Raw genomic sequence first — 21,336 nt, 5'->3', positions numbered from 1 at the left:
AAATTAATCGTTTTGGATGGAATAGTTCTTAAATAGACTACTTATTTCCATTCTCTTCAAGAGGACACCTAACGGTAGTTTAACTTTTCTTGACTAGAGCCATGAAAAGTCTAACTTAACAGATAACAGATACCACACAGTAAGAAAATTGTGACAATATGAAATTTATTTACCACACTTCTATTTAACAAGCCCTATAGAGTGCAATTAGGAGCTCAGGTTAACGAATGTTTCTTATTCTTGCCTTCAACTGTAAAACTGAAATAATATCAATAGAGCCCTTCTAGGTTCGTGAGACTCAGCAGAGCTATCACATGCCAAGTCCTTGGATCGGCGACTGCCTGGCACACTGCCAAGTGCTTCAACAGATATTTATTGTTACTCTGCAGTGGCGAGTTTAAACACAGTTAGATGTTTTGGCCTTTTCTATTTACAGATAGTATCATCTGTGACTTGGGTTGAAAATAGGCACAAATGTAGATTAGTGAGGATGAATCATTATTAGTAAAATAAAACTCTTATAAAAATGTACATGACCTTGAACTTCTATTTCTAGGAAGAGCAGATTATGTAATCTGAATACCCCTCTGCAGGTCAGCTCACAAGGCAATGAAAAGAATATGACACCAAGATGGGGGGGGGAGGGGGCGAAGATGAAGCTCAGTGAGAGGTCATTACTAAATCTGAGGGTGCTTGTCCGCTACAGGCATCTTCTGACTTCAGAAGGGAGTGAGGTTAGAGAAATGCTTTGGGGACTCTAATGGTACCTACAGAACCACAGGGACAAAAACCCAAGTCTGAGGATGGCCAAGGGGGACACTGTGGTAAACCCTCCATACTTTTTTTTATAAATTTTTTTTTTCCAACGTTTATTTATTTTTAGGACAGAGAGAGACAGAGCATGAACGGGGGAGGGGCAGAGAGAGAGGGAGACACAGAATCGGAAACAGGCTCCAGGCTCTGAGCCATCAGCCCAGAGCCTGACGCGGGGCTCGAACTCACGGACCGCGAGATCGTGACCTGGCTGAAGTCGGACGCTTAACCGACTGCGCCACCCAGGCGCCCTAAACCCTCCATACTTTTAAGATGAGACCCTAGGAGCCAACACCCCAGGTATAAGGGTGATACCAAAAATATAAGGTGAATCAGTAACCGGCCCCCATGGGGAAGGATGCCTGGCATTAAATCATGTGACCCTGATTGCTAGAGCCCCGAGCAATTCCTCCCACCCGAAGAACACATAAAATTTCCCTGCAGGAGGGTAACATCATTCCACTTCTCAAATGATTCTGTAACTGTTCATACACAATCTCCAGCACACAAAAAGTAACAAGAATTAGGCACACAGGAGACAAGTAACATGACTAAAAAGTAAGTGAAAGCACAGATAATATCATAGACCACGAGGCTCTAGAGAAGGTATTTATGGAGCAAAGAGTTTAAAGATGGCTGATACCGTCAAGGAAATAAAAACAGTATGAAAAGTTTTGTCAGATGAATGGAAACTTAAAAAAACTACAAACTGCTCTGACAACATGAAGTATCAAGGGGGCGGGTTTAATGAATGATTTTCATAACCAGTTGAGGGGAGTATTAGTGAGTTAGTAGAGCTGAAGAGAATATACAGACTTTAAAGTTCTAATAATTAAACAGAAGCAAAGTATAAAAGAGAACCTATTGTAACCTCCTGTACTGGTAAACTCTCAGTGAAAATATACTCTAAACATATTCTTTAAAGACACAGAAACACATTTCTAGTACCATATAAATTCACTATACAGAGTGATGTATTAGAAAATACATTTAGCCATAAATTTCACCAGTAATAGTAACTTTGTATATTATTGCTACAATAAAACAGTAATTTACCAAAACTGCAACTATCTGTATTACCTAAAAGATTAAAAGTACTTTCAAACGTTGTCTACTGGATAAACACAGGAGGTGAGAATAAATTGGGCTATCTTAGTGAGTTCCCATAATGCCCAAGTAGTTCTTCTGAACCCTTAGGTTTTTGTCCTTAGGTTTAAGTTCTAGAGATACAACATTTCTGGTAAGTACAATACACACTTCAGGGTGAAAAATAAAATTAGAATTTTATACATAAACACTTATCAAAGAATCACAGAGAATCAAATTACCAAATAATTAGTTTTTCTTTTCCCTAAATACAATCTTGGGCTATAATCTCATGGGGTTAAGTGAATACTGCAGTATTTGCAGAGAACAAATTCCTCCAAATATTAAAGTAACAATACCAGATTTCCTTTATAAATAACAAGTATTTAAAAATTAATTGGAGAATAATTATTTCATAATCTCAAAAAATCCTGTAAACTCATTAGAAGATTCAGTCGAAGCTTACACGAGTTACAATTTAATGTATTACATGCAAATTGTAGTATACATAAATTGTATGTTAATATTCCTGCCTTTGGACTAGGCGGTTAGAGAAGATTCATAGCATTTCCCGGATTTGCAATTAAGATTGCTAAACACATTAGTATTACAACATGATTACACATTGTCTTTTTTTAAACTCTCTTTCACAATCTCTGTATAATTGCCTCATTATATAAAATGCACTGTTCTCTAAACTAATGAAGCGAATTTGAATTTGTGTGCCTGTGTGATGAAATTCAATGCAAATATTTTTTAAAAACTGAAGTCCAGAAGTAAAACTTAGATATTTGGACACGCTGACTCAATCTTCTTCAAAAGCCTGAAATCGTGAAAATGCCACTGGTCTTTCCAAAATCTATATAATCACATTCTCTAGTCCATCAATGCAGCTTCTCTTTCCTACCCACATTTTTATTTCTAAGGAATAAAGCACAAGCAGTAATAAATATTTTGCTATTTTAATCAAACAGTGGTTAAATTATTAGTAAAAGCCTTTCAGCCTTAAAAACCGTTCAAAATACTTTGGTAGGATTAGGGTCACAAGGTTAAAGAACAGCATGAAGTCATACAATTTTCTAGTGAAGTCACAATATAGTAGCTCAGACAAAGGGCAAAGAATATAAATTTGATAGTACTTTTCTTCAAGAGTTAAGTTTAAGATGTAAGAAAAATCAGATTTCCTCTGCACGGGGGGGAGTGGAATCAGCATAATGCTGACATTTCTACAAGTTCAGCCAGGAGAATAAACACCATATTGAGAAAATGTTAAAAATTATAATCATTAATTTTAAAAGCAGCCTTTTGGTTGTTTCAAATTTTTATTTAAATTCTAATTAGTTAATATATAGCGTAGCATTGGTTTCAGGAGAATTTAGTGATTCATCACTTACATACAACACCCAGTACCCAACACAACAAGTGCCCTCCATAGTGCCCATCACCCATCCAGCCCATCCCCCACCCACCGCCCTCCATCAACCCTCAGTCTGTTCTCTATGGCTAAGTCGCTTAGGGTTTGCTTCCCTCTATGAAAGCAGGCTTAATTAAAGTCACTTTGGGATTATTTTTCCAAATGGACCATATTTGTGTATGCTTTGTAGCTACAGTGTGGAATGAGCTTGTGAGTCTCATTAGAGTATTTATAAAAATAATTTCTGTGAATATTATAAAATGAATAACTGAAATACTATATTCTTTTGTTACTTTAAAAGTTTTTTAAACTAAACCAATTTTACAGTTAATGATTCAAGGATATTACCAATCACTTTCAAGGAATTGTAACTGATAATTCAGGTACATATTCCCTGTAATGAGAGGTGCCTGAAATACTTATAAAGTCATGTACACATTATCAATTAATTTTTCAAAATATGAAAGGTTTGAGGGAACTTTATTTTGAAGTATTACAACTTAAATAGCTTAAATTTTAAGCATCCTAAACTTACATAGTTTGAAGTAAACAATCAGCTGATCACATATCAACCCTACTGCACACCCAAGCATTTTTTTTTTAACGTTTATTTATTTCTGAGACAGAGAGAGACAGAGCATGAACGGGGGAGGGTCAGAGAGAGAGGGAGACACAGAATCTGAAACAGGCTCCAGGCTCCGAACTGTCAGCACAGAGCCCGATGCGGGGCTTGAACTCACAAACCGTGAGATCAGGACTTGAGCCAAAGTCAGAAGCTTACCTGACTGGGCCACCCAGGCGCCCCACACCCAAGCATTTTTAATAAAAGATTCTTTCAATAAGTTTAGAAATGTTCCCATGGCACCAACTTAGAAGCCAATTCAAAGTCAAATTAATATGCCAAAAACAATCTCAAACCACGCAAATAATATGAATAAGTAATGAAGCTAAAATTATTAAAGTGGTTTTATGATTTTGAATTCTCTTTCTGCATTCTTATTAAATCTTTATAGACATTTCCTCTTCTGATTTAATAAGACTATCTGATTCATAAGACAGAGTAATGTTACATACCACAGATAAAAATATGGAGGAGCATACCGTAACGCATGATTCCCTGGTTTTGTTCTAGGGTAATTTAAGTTTGCTTTGACAAGGCTGAATCAATACAAACATGATATCTCCTATAAAAGAAAATCCAACATAGAAAAACAATCCCAAGTGACAAGACTGCCCAGCTAGTAGTCTTGAAAATTTAAGAACTTACAGGAACTCAGTCTGGACTGTGTATATTTGCAGTTTGAAGCAGATCTGAGACAGCATCACTTTGTTTTCCTGGCACTGGTAGAAGTGTCATTCCTATACTTGAATAACTGGATAATTATGTCCTGAGGGGACTTAAACTATTCTTTTGAATGCTCCATGCTTTCCTATTTTTATTGCTGATGAGAATGGTGAGAAAACCCTTTCTCTTTCCACTGTTTTTTTTTTTTTTAACGTTTATTTATTTTTGAGACAGAGAGAGACAGAGCATGAACACGGGAGGGGCAGAGAGAGAGGGAGACACAGAATCCGAAGCAGGCTCCAGGCTCTGAGCAGTCAGCACAGAGCCCGACGGGGGGCTCGAACTCACGGACCGCGAGATCGTGACCTGAGCCAAAGTCGGACACTTAACTGACTGAGCCACCCAAGCGCCCCCTTTCCACTTTTTAAAACTGCCAAATGTAAACATATATGTAAACATCAAAGAACAGTAGTAAAATGGGTGATTCTGCACTACAGTCCTACCTGCACTTTCCTTCCTGCCTCCTCTCTCTTCCCATCATCTTCTTCCTTTCCCTTGGAGTTAAGCACCATCTTGAATTTGTAGTAACCACTCCCTTTTTTTTTCCTTTACCCTTTTTCCAGCAATGCAGCTATCTCTAAGTAACATGTTTTTTCCCACTTTCCCAGTTTTGAGACTTAATTAAGTGGGATAAGACTACAGCCTTCTTTTCAGACTTGCTTCTTTTGCTCCAGATTATGTTTTTGACATTCATCCTTGTTGGTGTCAGTAGCTGAAGTCATTCATTTTCCCAAGTGTATGGTGTGTGCGTGTGTGTGTGTGCATGTGTGTGTGTCTACACGTAGACACGTACATATACATATTTTTTTTACAGGCAATCCTTTCTATTAGATGGTTATTTGAGTTATTTCCAGTTTGAAACTCTTATCAAGGTGTTGCTGTGAATAATCTTGTGACTTGTGCTACACCTGAACACGTTCTTCCCTGAGCAAGCGTCTAGGGGCGAGGTTGCTGGGAGGTAGGCAAGGCACACACTAAGGCACACAGAATATACCGTACTTGGGACGGTGCACTCCCACCAGCTGTGTGTGACTTCCCCCTGCTCCAGATCCTCACCAACTGTGATAGTGTCAGAGCTTCAAAGTTGTGCCAAACTAGTAGGTAGAAATGCTACAGGATGGTGTTACCAATATATAGTCATCCCGTTACTCATGAGGTTAACCAAAGATACTTTTAATGGTTAAATGTGTTGCAAAAAACCCTCCTAGTCTGTGGTTATCTTTTTACTCTTTTTAGGTGTTATTTGATAAGCAGGAAGGTTTTAACTTCAGTGTAGAAAAATTTACACCTATTGTCCTGTATGATTTGATAAGTTTTGACTTGACTAGTTTACAAAAAAAAAAAAAATGTTCCTTATGCTGAGTTAAAAACTCCCAAATTATAAATTTAAGACCTTACAGTGGGGCCCTTCACATTTAACCCAGATGGAATTACATTCTGTACAGCTTCGTGAAGTAGAGGTCCAGTTTTAATACTTTTGTCCACATGGATAAACAGTTGTCCTCCAACCTTTGATGGAATAGCCCATTCTTTCCCCACAAATCAATTTCACCTTCGTCATGTATCAAGTCCCTCTTTTCTCCGACACACTACAGAATTATTAAGACATGTTCAGTTTTGAATTCCTATGATTTGGCTTCGTAGAATCCCTTAGGATTACTGGGTCAGAGAACTGATTGATGTCTTTTACTGTTCCAGAAAAAAAAATTCCTTGTTTTGCATTCCCTCTGTAACTCCATGTGAAACTCCAACTGAACATATATTTTCTTACTCTGTCCTCCATTCCTCCCACATATTTTATATTTTACATTATCTTATTCATATTTCCACATTTTTAATTCTATGGACCTGATTATGGGTAATTTCTTCAGCTTTAAGTTTCAGTATACTAATTTTTCCTTCAGCTCTGTCTAATCTGCTTTTAAATTCATCTACCGGCCATTTTCTTAAGTATTATGTTGATTACTTAGGGGTTCTCTGGTTCTTTTCCACATCTACTGTTCCTGTCTCGTGTTTTTAAGCTTCTTCTTTATTTTCTTACTTATATTAAACATTGTCATTTTGATTCTGTCTGAAAATTTTGATAATCTGATAACACTTCACTGTTTTCTTAGCTATTGTTCTCACTGGTTCTTACCTATAATACTTTGATTTCTTTCATGAACATGTGGGTTTAGGGTTATTTTTTTGTGGGGGAGGTGAGGGGTTGTTTTATTTTGTTTTTAGTATTAGTCACTCAGTCCCCAGATACGGATATCCATATATTCAAATATGGATATTCATATATCCAAAGATATGGATATTCTTTGCAAGAGGGATTGAAGTTGACTTCCTCCAGAAAGAAGTAATGTTTCCTAGTTTCCTACTCTCACTTCTCATGACAGAGCAATGAATTTAAATTCCCCACTGAAATTTTGTCAATCTACACACGCAACATTATTGGCACATTTTTTCTTTCCTAATAGTTCAGTGAGGTGCTTAGTAGTTTTTAGAAATCTTAAAGAGTGTTAAATATTTTAAAAATATTTTTAACACAGCATTTTAATAACTTTAGTCAGAAGGACACTCATAATATCTAATTTGCCCTAACTCCAGGAATAGGATTGTACCACATTTTGAAGCTTTCTTTTTCTCTATTTATTTTAAACTCACATTTGGTGAGCTGTTATAAAAGGGCTGCCTTACATTCATGGTTACTTCTCCAAATACATGATTTCTGGTTTCTAAGAAGTCACAGTAACAATACTTCTGGGATCCACTGGGTCTGGGAAAGACTAGAGGTAGGTGATCTCATCCATTCTTAGAGGTAGATGTTAGACTGCAGAGAGGCATCAGTACCCAAAAGAGTACAACATACCAGGAGCTACATTTCCCACCACTATTAAATTTTCTTAGTTATTGGGCTCCGACCTTCAAGCTCTGCTACATTAAAAACACGCACAGGTAACCCTGAGTGCTGAGGTTTTATCAGCAACACTTACCTGTACGCTACCCAAAGTAAGTGTTCAGGTCCTCCATTTTCTTCTGAGGATTATGTCTGAGACCATGATTCCCACTACCATCTTTGCTTGGTGTTGGTGAGTTGGTAACTGACAATGAGTGTTTCTTTAGTCTGTCTTTAGCTCTTTGTTTTCTCCATGGCAATTAGCCTTTCATACACCTTTTCCTATTTTGGATCTTATTCCATTTGTTCTTTTCCTGGTGTTCTATGAGTTTTTTCTAGTTAAGCCTCATCCTCCTTACTTGTCTAAATCTGTAGGACATGTAAGTAGAATTCAAAAGGGAATTTCTTGCCCCCTTCACTTAAAGGCATGCTACTACTCAAACCACATTGTAGAGAAGGTTACCTGAATTGGCCTTCCATCAGGTGTCAGCACCTCTTCTGAAAGTTCCATCATCTTCAGGGCCATGAGAGCAATGGGCTTAGCGTGGCAGAGGCTTTTCCTATGGAGTCCTGCAGCAACACAGTATGCATCACCTATTGTTTCCACCTGCAGCAATCAGACAAACCAAATGCAAACATATGATAATGAGCCAGAAGAGAAATGATGAGTTATCTGCAATCACAAATGTTGCTGAAAACATGTCAGCAAAACATCAATAAATTAAGCAATTAGACAACAGAGTGTAATCACAGCAGAGTTTGCAAACAGCCGCTGTCGAATACTGACATCTCACTCCAGGGCTGTTCATCAATGTTATCACCATAGATGATCATGGAAATTGGGGAAAACTGGAACATAAAACAATTATCCTCCACAAAAACAGAACTGCCAGTATTTTGTGTGAACAATTTTCAAATAATGACCTTTTACAAAGCTATCCTCTTGTCTCCTTCAACCTTTCAATATTATTTATATCTGAGAGATGAGAAACTGATGTACAAAAACCCATCCATAACCCTACAATTAAAGAGGTAACAGGCACTGTCAGAGTCTTTTCAGGCCCTATTCTAATTTTATTGTCAGCATCCATTCTGAATAGACATTGCTTTTGTTAAATCTTTTAAGTATTTACCCCAGGTTAAAATTCTTAAATTTCTAAAGCATATAGCATGATACATAACTTATGTTCAGAGGAAAGTTCTCTAATTACCCAAAGTATATGGTGGTATACTTTGGATAATTTGCAAATGATATATCTGACAAGGGGTCAATATCCAAAAACTATAAAGAACTCCTATAACTCAACACTAAAGAAACCAAATAATCCAGTTAAAAACTGGGCAGAGGACCAGAATAGACACTTTTCCAAGGAAGACATACAGATGATCAACAGACACATGAAAAGATGCTCAACATCACTAACAATCAGGGAAATGCAAATCAAAACCACAATGAGATATCACCTTACACCCATCCGGGCTAAAATTGAAAAGACAAGAAGTAACAAGTATTGGTGAGGAGGTAGAGAAAAAGGAGGTGGGAATGTAAATTGGTGCAGCCATTGTGGAAAAGAGTATGGAAAAAGTATAATACTTTTTTAAAGAAACAGTTGCTCAAAACATTAAAAATAGACATGCCATATGATCCAATAATTCCATTATTCAGTATTTACTGAAGGAAAATAAAAACATGAACTAGAAAAGGTATACGCATCTCTATGTTTACTGCAGCATTATTTACAATAGCCAAGACACAAAAGCTACCTAAGGGTCCATCAACAGACAAACAGATAAAAAAAAGATGAAATTGTGCCATTTGAGACAAGATAGATGGACATGGGAGGTATTATTCCGAGTGAGATAAGTCAATCAGAGAAAGACAAAGACCATGTGAGTCCACTCATAAATGGAATCTTAATAAACAAACAAAAAGCAGAATCAGAACTATAAATACAGAGACCTGATGGTTACCAGAGGAGAGGGGGATGGAGGTATTGCCAAAATGGATGAAGGGGGGAGGGAGATAGAAGCTTCCAGTTACGGAATAAGTCAAGGGAGTAAAAAGAGCACAAGGTATACGGTCAATGATATTGTAATAGCGATGTAAAGGGACAAGTGATGGTGAGCACAGCATAATGTATAAATTTGACCCATCACTAAGTTGAACACCTACAACTAATCTAACATTGTGTGTCAACCATTCTCAAATTAAAAAAGTACATGGAGATGGGGCGCCTGGGTGGCTCAATCAGTTGAGCGTCCGACTTCAGCTCAGGTCATGATCTCACAGTCCATGAGTTTGAGCCCCGCATCAGGCTCCGTGCTGACAGCTCGGAGCCTGGAACCTGCTTCAGATTCTGTGTCTCCCTCTCACTCTCTGCCCCTCCCCTACTCATGCTCTGTCTCTCTCTGTCTCAAAAATAAATAAAAACAGTTAAAAAAAGTATATGGAGGTAAACTCCTCAATAGTTCTAACATTTTAATTAGAGGAAAGTGACAAAATATCATGTTAAATGTCCAATTCCAGTATCACCTTTCCTATGAATCCCTCCATGGTCTCTCCATTGGTTCTTAGTACAACTAACCATTCCTTCTGTTTCCACAGCACTTCCCACACCTCTTTGCTATGGCTTTCATCATAGGTTATAATCAAGATGTATCCCCCACTCTGATGGCAGCTCTTTAAGAATGGGTCCATGTTTTCTTCATCTCTGTACTCCTAATGCTTATAGTGGTTTCTAAAATATAGCTACTTAGTAAATATATACCAAATGAATAAACAAATAAATCATGTTTATCATGATTTATCCATGTTTATCCATGTTTATCATGATTATAATAAATCATTCTAATAGTGTGTTCATATTCACTGCTCATTTCATGAGCGCCACATAGATGTGTATAGAAACAAAATTGCCTCTGAATGATTGGAGATGCTTCTATCATAAATTACCAAAACTTATAAAATATGCTATTAGTTAAGATATAATAGCCATAATTAGATTTTGTGAGTGCATTCTAACAATAGGGTATTAAAAAATGTACTGCATAAAATCTGTTGGCACTTATTTAGGGAATATAATGAGAAGAGTTCAGCTCATGAGACGAGGAATGCCAAAACGATCACATGATCACCAAAATCTTCTCAGAAAATATGCATCTAAAGTTACTCCCAATACTCTAGACCTATCATGAAGTTCAACATTTTCACCTGTTTTCTTGTGCCAGAGAAATGGAAATAAAATCATATGGTAAGAAAAGAAAGACAATGCATTGTGAGTTGGGAAAGGTTTTACTCCAAGGACTGAAATATACTTCCCCAAAGAATTCCCACTGAGAAAGACATCCAGTAAATAATGAATGTCTAAAATGTGTCAGTTTACCATGTCCCCCTGGAAACACAATGTCCTCTGCTAATCCTATTTATTTCATCCTTTTGTACTTCTATAAACTTTTTTTAAGTTTTTATATGAATTCCAGTTAACAAACAGTGTAATATTAGTTTCAGGTGTACAATATAGTGATTCAACACTTTCATACAACACCCAGTGCCCATCACAAGTGTACTCCTTCATCCCTGTCACCTATTTCACTGATGCCCCCACTCACCCCCCGCTTTGGTAACCATCAGTGTATTCTCTGCAGTTAAGAGTGTGTTTCTTGGTTTGCTTCTCTCTCTTTTTCCCCTTGGCTTACTTGTTTCTTAAATCCCACATGAGTGAAATCATATGGTATTTGTCTTTCTCTAACTGACTGACTTTGCTTAGCATTATACCCCCTAGCTCCAACCATATCATTGCAAGTGGCAAGATTTCATTCTTTTTTATAGCTGAGAAATATTCCATTCTATGTATATACCACATGTTGTGAGCTATGAACTTTGAAACTAAATTCTGATTTTCAGATATCAGAACACATAGGCAGTAAATTATTTGTACAAACTGAATTGCTTTAGAGTGAACTGTAAACATGCATGTTCCTGAAGCATTATCTCTTCTTGAAATCCCTATCCTCCTCTTCTTCATCAGCCATCATCTTCATTATCTTTTCAGCTAAAGTTGAATGAGTTCCACTAAATGTGTATTCCTAGAATTTGTACCATACGAATACAGATTAGTTATATGTTGCACTTTTTCTTTTAGCAGTGTGTAATGTAGTATGGATATGGACCAGTTGCAATGGATATGACACAGAATTCTAAGAAAGTGCAAGATAAATGTGTACACAATATAACAAATTCACCTGAAAATCTATACATGATCATGTAAGCTTTTATACTATTTAGTTCCCAAATATTTGAAGTCTGTTTACCTGTCAGAAACAATAGGATCAAGAATTAGGCAAGGGATGCCTGGGTGGCTCAGTTGCTTAAGTGTCTGACTCTTGATTTTGGTTGAGGTCATGATCTCAACAATCATGAGTTCCAGCCCTATGTTGGGTTTGGAGCTAATGGCAATGAGCCTGCTTGGGATTCTTTCTGTCTCTCCCTCTCTCTCCCTCTCCCTCCCTCCCTGCCCCCTCTTGCTCGTGCTTTCTCTCTCTCAAAATAAATAAATAAATAAACTGAAAAAAACTAGGCAAGAAATAGACATCAAAAAACAATGGCCTGTATCAAGTTGTGCAACTCACAATTATTCATAAACACCAAACATATAGAAAAAATCTAAAAGATATTTTCATCATGCTAGGCTAGAGTATGTTGCAATAACAATATAACTTCAAAATCTGAATGCCCCAAAACAACAAAGGCTTATTTTTGATTCATGCTACAAATTCATGTGAGTTAAGGGATTGGAGGAGAGGGGAGAAACATGTGCTGTGTCTCTCTACTCTAGGACAAAGGCTAATAGAACCTCCCCACCTGGTGCTAGTTGCCATGGCAGAGATAAAGAGGTTCTGACAAACCATGCACTAGCCATTACAGCTTTGTCCCAGATGTGACATATAGAGCTTCTCAAGATTCATCCACCAAAGCAAGTCACATGACCATGATCAGTGCAAAGGCGATGGGAAAATTCAACCACCCTTCTGCCCAGACACGAATCAGAAATATTTGGTGAGTAGTACTTGTATGCACATGAATGAATAGGTAATAGCTTAAAAGTTTTCAAATACTTAGATGTCTGGAAACTGCAAGTAATATATCTGTAAGATGTTTTTTTTTTCCTTCCTTACAAATACATTCAGCATCTTAACCTAAAAATCTTGGTCTAAATGCTACCACCTTAGCCATGCATCTTTCCATGGAAGTTCTATTCTTCTCTCCCTTCATCTAATTCTGATCTATGCAAGTTTAGCAGAATTAAGTATATATGCAAATTTTAATGGGTTCCCTCCAAAAACATTAGTCAATTTTGCTTCACGGGAGCAGAAAAAGGGAAAACATTATATACCAATTACATTTGCTCCTAAGGATGTTTCCTTGAGTTAAACCAGATAAACAAGTGGAAATTGTAAACTTTCAAAAAAAAAAAACCTGCCTGTAAAGTTGACTATGTTCTGAATTCCTTTACAATTGCCTTGGTGTTTTTTACATACAATTTTAAATACAACAAACTACCTAAAGTAGTGCATTTCATTTATTTTTGACATCTCTGACCTGTTCTTGAATGATACTAGATAAGAATAAAGATGGCTAAATTAGTCGTGGAGGTGGAAAAGACTTCTCACATCCTTTTCTGAACATAGGAGGCTTCTGCACTAAAATTATTATGTATGACTATTGCCTCACATATTATTATAGATGCTTTTATCAAACTAAAACAATTTACCCATCTCTGTATATCATCTGTTCAACCCTTGATAGTAAAAACCCTCACATTATCCCAGAAATAAAGGAGGTGTAGAAATAAAGGAGTGCACAGAGCTGTGCACTCTTCCTTTTTATTTGTTATTTTAGTTAAAAAAAATTTTTTTAATGTTTATTTATTTTTGAGAGAGAGACAGACAGAGTCAGAGCCTGAGTGGGATAGGGTCAGAGAGAGAGGGAGACATAGAATCTGAAGCAGGCGCCAGGCTCCAAGCTGTCAGCACAGAGCCTGATGCAGGGCTCAAACTCACGAACTGTGAGGTCATGACCTGAGCCAAAGTTGGACACCCAACTGACTGAGCCACCCAGGCGCCCCAATGTTATTTTAGTTTTAAAGTAATCATTTAAAAGAGTTTATTTTAGTTCTTAATAGTATCTCACTCCTGTAACATTCTTCTCCATCCCCTCCAGGCTAATGCTCAAGAAATATCTACAAGGTTTCTTAGAAATTTGGGCACAGTAAGGAGAAAGGAGTTTGTGTGTGTTATGCAGAAGGGTAGTGGTGGTGATATTGGCCTAGGATTAGCCTAAAAGAATACTGTGTATAACAGGGCAATGAATAATCTCTGTCTCACGGATTCACACCCACCTCAGTCCTTCAATCCCACAATCCTTGATATGTCTTCTTTTGAACTTTAGGACTTGTAAAAGAAAGCTTGTGGAGTGGGGGGAGGGGCATAAAAATAGAGGGTCAGAGAGCTCTGGAAGCCTATTTTACTGGACAACCTCCCTCTCTCCTTCTAGGTATCATCAAGAGGAGAAGCAAATTGGAAAGTCTGCTTTCTAATTGTTTTGCTTTCTGGTTTTGGTCCCTCAAGTCATTAAAAACAGAAAGAGGGGAGAAAAGTTGAGAGAGGCACAGAAAGGAGAAGAGAGATATTGGAATGAGTTGGAGGCAGATGAAGTCTACAAATGAATATGTGTTTTCTCTCCTGGAATCTCACAGAGCACTTGGTCACCTGGTCATGATCAGGTAGGCAAAAGGGGGCTGAGAAACATGCCACACTCTGCATGAGCTCATTGACTGTGGCTAAGAACACGTGATTCCCAGAAAGGACACCCCATTCACCCTTGTTGAGAGGATAGAGCCACACCTGCCAGCCTAATCACCTCTATGACATCAGGTATGGTTCCTGAGTGACAATGAAAGGAAGGGAGGTAGAAGTGGTTTCCAGTGGTTGGTAGGGAGCCTGAGTCCACCGGTGGTTCTGAAGGTCCCTGTCACCTAGAAACCAAAAAATGGGGTTGCTAGTGCTCTGGACACAGATTATCCAAAAGACTGACTAGAAAATGTAGAGCATGGCACAGGCCTTCATGAAGACTTATCAGTAGCAAAAAAGCTACTGGAAAGTTTTGGATTTGGGTAAATTTAGAGGTCCCTTACTTTTATCCTTTACCTCATACAAGTTCAGCAGCTCTCCAGTGTTTATGTCCCTGTTTTTCCAGATACTCAGCAGGGTGGGTGACATGGGCTCCTGGCCAAAGATGAAAATTCAGGTGTTGATGGCCAAGCACAGGTCTTGGGGCCATGGCCATGGCGTTATCCACATGAACCTAGCTTTTCATTGTTCTTGTGGTTGTGGGGCTTGAAGATACAATGATCCTCTTCCAATATGACTCTTAAGTACCTACATCAGAAGCAGACGGGAAGGCCTTGACACAAAGATTCAAGCAATGGAGATCAAGGCAGTGCTGTCTTTAGTATCATTTCCTTGGCTTAGACAGATGACGGCCATGTCCACAAAAGCTACATTAATGATGATGACAGCAGTGATGGAGCACAGAGACCAGCACATGCATAACACCACAGTTGGCCAAACCGAGGTCCGACAACTGATGGCAAGTAATCTTGGGCGAGAACAATTTCCAAAGGCAGGCGTTAACCACATGAGTACCCAAAGAGCTTGAGTATCTCCATGGACTGCCCTGCTGAATGTGGTCTGATTTCCCTTCACAGGGTAGTTACTCCTGTACGAACTGGGCTATAGTTCCCCATTAGTAATAACAATTGTTTTGTCAGATTCTGGGAGGCTGTGGTCTGAGGCAGTGATGAAGGTGGAGAAGCTACAGGTGATGTGCTGCTCCTGTAGATGAAGGACGGCGGTGGGGGGGGGGGGGGGGCGGCAGGCAAACGGTGCTGATCCTATGTTTCAAATGGAAAGAAATGACACCTGTCCAGAAGATCTGACCTTTAATGATTGAGTTGTTTCTGCAGTAAGAGTCTGTCCAAAAGAAGACCCTGAACTTCTAGCCTGTCCTGGGATGTCTGTACTCTTTCATCCCTAATTGGTATAAAGCTTAGCAAATCTGCATTGGATCTCTTAAGTGTTAGGTGGGGGTTGGCTCAAAAGGCGAGGTCCCACAAGGCGGATATATTTTGGTTGATGAAACTTGTGCTCTCACCCAAGTGCCACTGCATTCACCCCAACTTGGGATTCAGGTGAAGGCCCTGCCAACTTGAGCATCCATGGTCTCTAACTCCACACTCAACAAAGTCCCTGAAGAGATCACGTTCAGGGCTCAAGCCCCCCCCCCCACTTCCGTCACCTCCACCACTTTATTCTCGTGCACCATCTCTCATCTGAACTTCCCTTCCTCATCTTCTCCTCTACCTCCTCATTCATTTTTCTTCTCCAGGATTCCAATCTCTCCACTGGCTCTTCATCCATTACTTCCTTCTGCTGCCACTGAGAGAGAGGTGGCACACTCTTCAGTCATCACCTGAGATCTCTATGACACCATGAACCAGATCTCTGTAGGCATTCCACCTGGCATTACCAGGGTGTGAAAGTAGATCACTCACCAGTAATAGAGGGAAGGGAGAAAACTGAGGCTTCACAGGTGATGGCTGGCAGAATGCAGCAGCCTGGATATGGCCACACCCTGCCACCCTAATTCTAAAGGAGGGGACACCACTGAGGACACCAGTTCCTGGGATTAGACAGAACAGTAACAACTAAGCAAGAAGAGCCTCTATCTCCCACAGGGGGACCAAGAAGCAGCCTCCACCTCCTTAGCACATTCGTTTTCATCAGACGCTATGTTGGGAATCCACCTCCACATATTTATCCCCTTCCTATACAACGACTACCAGAAAGCAAAATTGTTACCCTGTCCTTTTTAATTTTTTTCAGATCATCTTATAGTCAATCCAATATTAGCACTTTCATTATAGGTCCTATTTTATGATGTCAAAGGCTGATATTCTGGAAATAATTTTGATGTTTTAATGAGTTAATGTTGCAAAGGCTAGTGCTCCGTGCTGGTCCTTATGCGGTCATTGGCAATAAGAACGAAGGTGTGATGGGTGATTAAAGTAACCTCCTATTACTTCTAACTTTCTATGGATGTTACCTCTTGTCACACAGGAACTGAAAGTCCTCACTTGGCATTGTCATTAACTGGCACTTCAGAGACAGGAGTCCCTGTACACAGACACTGCCCCTTGGCACAGTCTCAGGAAAATACAAGTTCGCGCTCCTAAAGTCAGCTCCCATTTGTACCATGGACTGTTTCCCCCACTACAGCTTTAAAATTCACAGTCTGATTACCCCCAGGCATCCTGAGTCAGCAAATGGGTTGAAACCAGGTTTACTGACTCTTTTTTAAAGGCCCTGAAAACCACACAGAGGTGCTCGTTGTTTTGAAAGGAGGTGTCTCATAAAGAAGAGGAACTATTTCTACCTCACTGGGTACACAGCTTGGAGGGCATGTTCCTAACACTACAAACTAGACAAAGTCTATCTTAAGAGGCAGCCCTCACTTTCAAGTTTTCTTTCCCTACTTCTGGGTCTGTAACTGGCATACAAATACCCAATGGATAAATTTCTCTCTTTAGCATGGTATTACATTGGTGTTGGGAGTGTGTGTGTGTGTGTGTGTGTGTGTGTGTGTGTGTGTGCGCGCACACGCATGCACGCACATGTTTATATTCTCCTCCTACTAGATATGTACTTTACTTTTTATATGCCTGGATCCTAGCACAGTAGCAGGATCGTTTTTATGAGTTTTACTGAATGCTTTAATTGTGTCTGATTTCTACAGGTTGGAATTGTAAAGTTTTCCAACTCAAAACTCAGGACCACCTACATAAAAATCACCCAGAGGGTACTTGTTAAAAATCAGACCCCAAAGGCCCCACACCTAGATCTACTAAATCAAAATTTAGGTATAAGGCCCAGCCATCTGTATTTTCACATGTTCTCAGGTATATTTGTGATTTTCAAAGTTGAAGGACTTCTCTTATAGTACATGAACTAACAACACTACAATATTTACCCAGATATTCACCTTTTCTTTAAGACCCAAGGAGAAGAAAAGAAAAAGAAAAAAGAAAAGAAAGAAAAGTACTCCTACCCTTGAACTCCAGTCATTCCCATATACTCCTTCTTGGTCTTCCACCCTATCCCATAGGGCAATAAACTTCTCCAAAGATTTCCTTGTCAGAACTTTCAACAAGTCCTAGCCCAAGCATCACCCCAGCCCCCCCCCCACACCCAAAATGCTGAGGGTCATTTTGCACAATAGGTATTCAATGATCCAAAGCAAGTTTGCTGAGTTCAATTAATGGCTGTACAATGGCTTAGCAATTCAAATGGAAACTACTTTAAGGATTTACTGATAAAGCTACTTAAAAACCCCTCATTCTTTAAAAAAAAATCTGTCTAATTACACTCATTTTGGTTGACGTTTCTGACCCAAATACTACTTCTTTTAAGGATGTCTCTACAGTGCTCAGCTGATACAGCACTGGAAAAGAGGTCATGGATATAAATAGAACAGTGATTTGGCCTGGTAACTACTCCCAAATGAGGGAAAATAGATTCCAAATGACTGCCTATCAAATAAAGCTCTTCTGGTAATATGCTCAGTAGATCTAACAATATAAACTCCAGTTTCTTCCCAGGAATCTCAACCATGTGGAAAATGCTGCTGTCAAGCCCCAGGTTATTTACCATAAAAGTTATTGAATACTGGGTCACGTGAAAAAAGAAAAATACATTGACACATGCATTCAAAATTTCTTTCTAAATCTTCAAGTTACATGTGGGCAACTGAAAATTTCTTTCTGCTGTCCAGCAGGCTATCCTGTAGGATCATCAATGAGAGGGCTCCAACTCTCCACTTTCATCCCCCACTACCACTTTTACTCTATGCGCCAATCAAAATGAAGAACACAAAGTTCTTTGCCAACTTCCCATACCTCCCACCACCATGTTTATACTCAGAGTTACTGCTCTACTTGAAATCATCAACTATTTACTCTTTGTAAAATAATTACTGAGTCTCTCGCTTTCAAGAGAAGTTTTCCAGGGATTCCTGATTTGCCAGAACTTTAAACATTGCCCCTAAAAATCAGTGAATGTCTGCTATATTTTCAGTAAACACATAATGAGTGTAAAATTAAGTGAATTAATGTCACAAAAGTGAATAATTTCAAGACTTATGATAATGCTACAGTAATCAAGACCTTGTGATACTAGTGAAGGAACAGACAAATATATCAGTGGCACAGAACAGAGAACCCAGATGTAGATTCTCAGAAATACAGTCGACTGATCTTTGACAAATAATGAAAGGCTGGGCACCTGAGTGGCTCAACTGGTCAAGTGTACCACTCTTGACTTCTTAGCTCAGGTCTGACTCTTGACGTCAGCTCAGGTCATGATATCATGGTTCATGAGTCTGAGCCTCACATCAGGATCTGTACTGGCCGTCTGGTGGAGCCTGTTTCCAATATGGTCTCTCCCTCCCTCTCTGCCCCTCCCCCGAGGATGCTGTGCTAGCTCTCACACACACAAAATAAACAAGCAAACAAAAAAGAAGCAATAGCAACAAATTGGAGCAAAGACAGCTTCTTTAACAAATGATACTGGAACGAGTAGATATCCACATGCAAACGAATGAATCTAGACAGAGACCTTACACCCTTCACAAAAATTAACTAGAAATGGCTCACAGACCTAAATGGAAAATGGAAAACTATAAAACTACTGTAAGAAGAAAACCTAGATGACCTTGGGATATGGTGATGCCTTTTCACATACAATACTGAAGACAAGATCTATGATAGAAATGACCGATACACTGGACTTCATTAAAATTAAAACCTTCTCTACAAAAGACAGTATCAAGAGAATGAGAAGACAAGACAAAGACTGGGAGAAAATATTTGCAAAAGACACATCTGATAAAAGAACTCTTATCCAAAATATAGAGACAGCTCTTAAAATTCACCAGTAAGAAAATAACCCGATTGAAAAATGGGCCAAACACCTTAATAGACATCTCACCAAAGATATACAGATAGCAAATAAGTATATGAAAAGATGCATCACATCCTATATCATCAGAGAAATGATAAATTAGATAAATGAGCAAATAAACACGGTCCATACAAACAATGGAATATTATTCAGCACTAAAACAAAATGAACCATCAAACCGTGATAAGACCTGGAGACTTAAATGCATATTAGTAAGTAAAAGAAACCAATCTGAAAAGGCATCATACTATATGATTCCAACTATACGACACTGTGGAAAAGGTAACACTATGGAAATAGCAAAAAGACTAGTAATTGACAGTTACTGGTGAGTGAGGAGGGGGATGACTAGGGATAGAATTTTTCAGGCATTGAAAATACTCAGTATGATATTAGAATGATGAACATATGCTGTTATACATTTAATCAAAGCCATAGAATGTGCAATACAAGAGCGAATCCTAAAGCAAACTATGGACTTGAGGCGTTTATAATGTATCAGTGTGAGTTCATCCTTGGTAAAAAATCATTCTGGTGAATGATGCTGACTGGGTAAAGCTATGGGGCCAGCATATATATGGGAAATTTCGGTACCTTACTCTCCATTTTATTGTAAACATAAAACTGCTCTAAAAATATTAAGTCTTCTTTTAAGAAGTGCATGGTGAAGCCAAATAAGCAAATCAAATGAAACTGTTTCATTACAAATTTGTTTCTTGGAGCAAGATTATCTAATCTCCAAAAATTCTAATAGCTTCAGGTATCAATATAATTACTATCTTTTATCCTCCCAGATTAAGCTTTCCACACCCCCTCTTCCATGAGTTAAATGTGTCACATGCCTCCAAGTCCATTTCCATGCTCTATCTTTGCTGATCCTTTAAATCCTTCCGTAGAAAGTGATCTTTGCTTCTTAAAGAAATGCAATAAAACTTGGCCGCGGCACGGCACGTTGTACACCACAGTCACTCGTGTTTGTACTTTGTTATCATCCTGTCTAGATTACTAGGCCACTTGCTTTTGCAAGCAAGGATAGTATCTTAGTTATCTTTTTAAGTCCTGCAGGGGTTAATAGAGCGCTAGAATAGTAGACGCTTAGAGAATTATGACTGAGTCAAACTGTATTATAAACATCTCTATCAAGAGCTAGGTCAATATAGATAATATATAAACTACTTTCAAAATCAAAGTCATCGTTAACAATCAACTCACGATGAGCCTACCTAATGCCAAATCAAGAACATATTCAGATCAGCAGGTGATTTGCATGAAAGGAAGTATTTCCATTAAGTAGACAAAATTAACTGCTTCCTTCTGGTTTCCATCAATGACTCAAGCCTCTGATACACACCTGCCAGCCCAGGTAATGCTACCATCATTTCTCACTTGAATGATGGCGATAATATCCTTATGTTCTGCTTTTGCACTTCAGATCTATGCCCACACCACTGAGAAAGTGATTTTGTTAATTCTTTATTTTTTTAATGATTTCAGGAATAGAATTTACTGATTCATCACTTTCATAGGACACCCAGTGCTCATCACAAGTACCCTCCTTAATGCCCATCACCCATCTAGCCCAGCCCCGCCCACCTTCCTCCAGCAACCCTCAGTTCTTTCTCTGTATGTAATAGTCTCTCATGGTTTGCCTCCCTCTCTTTTTTTATTTCTTTTTTTTTTGCTTCCCTTCCCTTATGTTCATCTGTTGTGTTTCTTAAA

General features: G+C 38.6%; 1 protein-coding gene across 1 annotated transcript in view; it reads right to left on the bottom strand.

Annotated features, from left to right (window-relative positions):
• GUCY1A2 (guanylate cyclase 1 soluble subunit alpha 2) overlaps positions 1–21,336 on the bottom strand; it is a 322,573-nt gene that overhangs the window by 90,688 nt on the left and 210,549 nt on the right. The window contains exon 6 of the mRNA XM_086679239.1: positions 8,006–8,149. Coding sequence (XP_086535365.1) covers positions 8,006–8,149 — 144 coding nt within the window. The remainder of the gene's footprint in view (positions 1–8,005; positions 8,150–21,336) is intronic.

This window comes from Puma concolor, chromosome D1 (assembly GCF_028749965.1).
Source record: "Puma concolor isolate L17-30 chromosome D1, mPumCon1.1.hap2, whole genome shotgun sequence".
Taxonomy (NCBI): domain Eukaryota; kingdom Metazoa; phylum Chordata; class Mammalia; order Carnivora; family Felidae; genus Puma; species Puma concolor.
The sequence above is the reverse complement of the archived record's forward strand: the minus strand, read 5'-3'. Positions and strand labels throughout refer to the sequence as shown.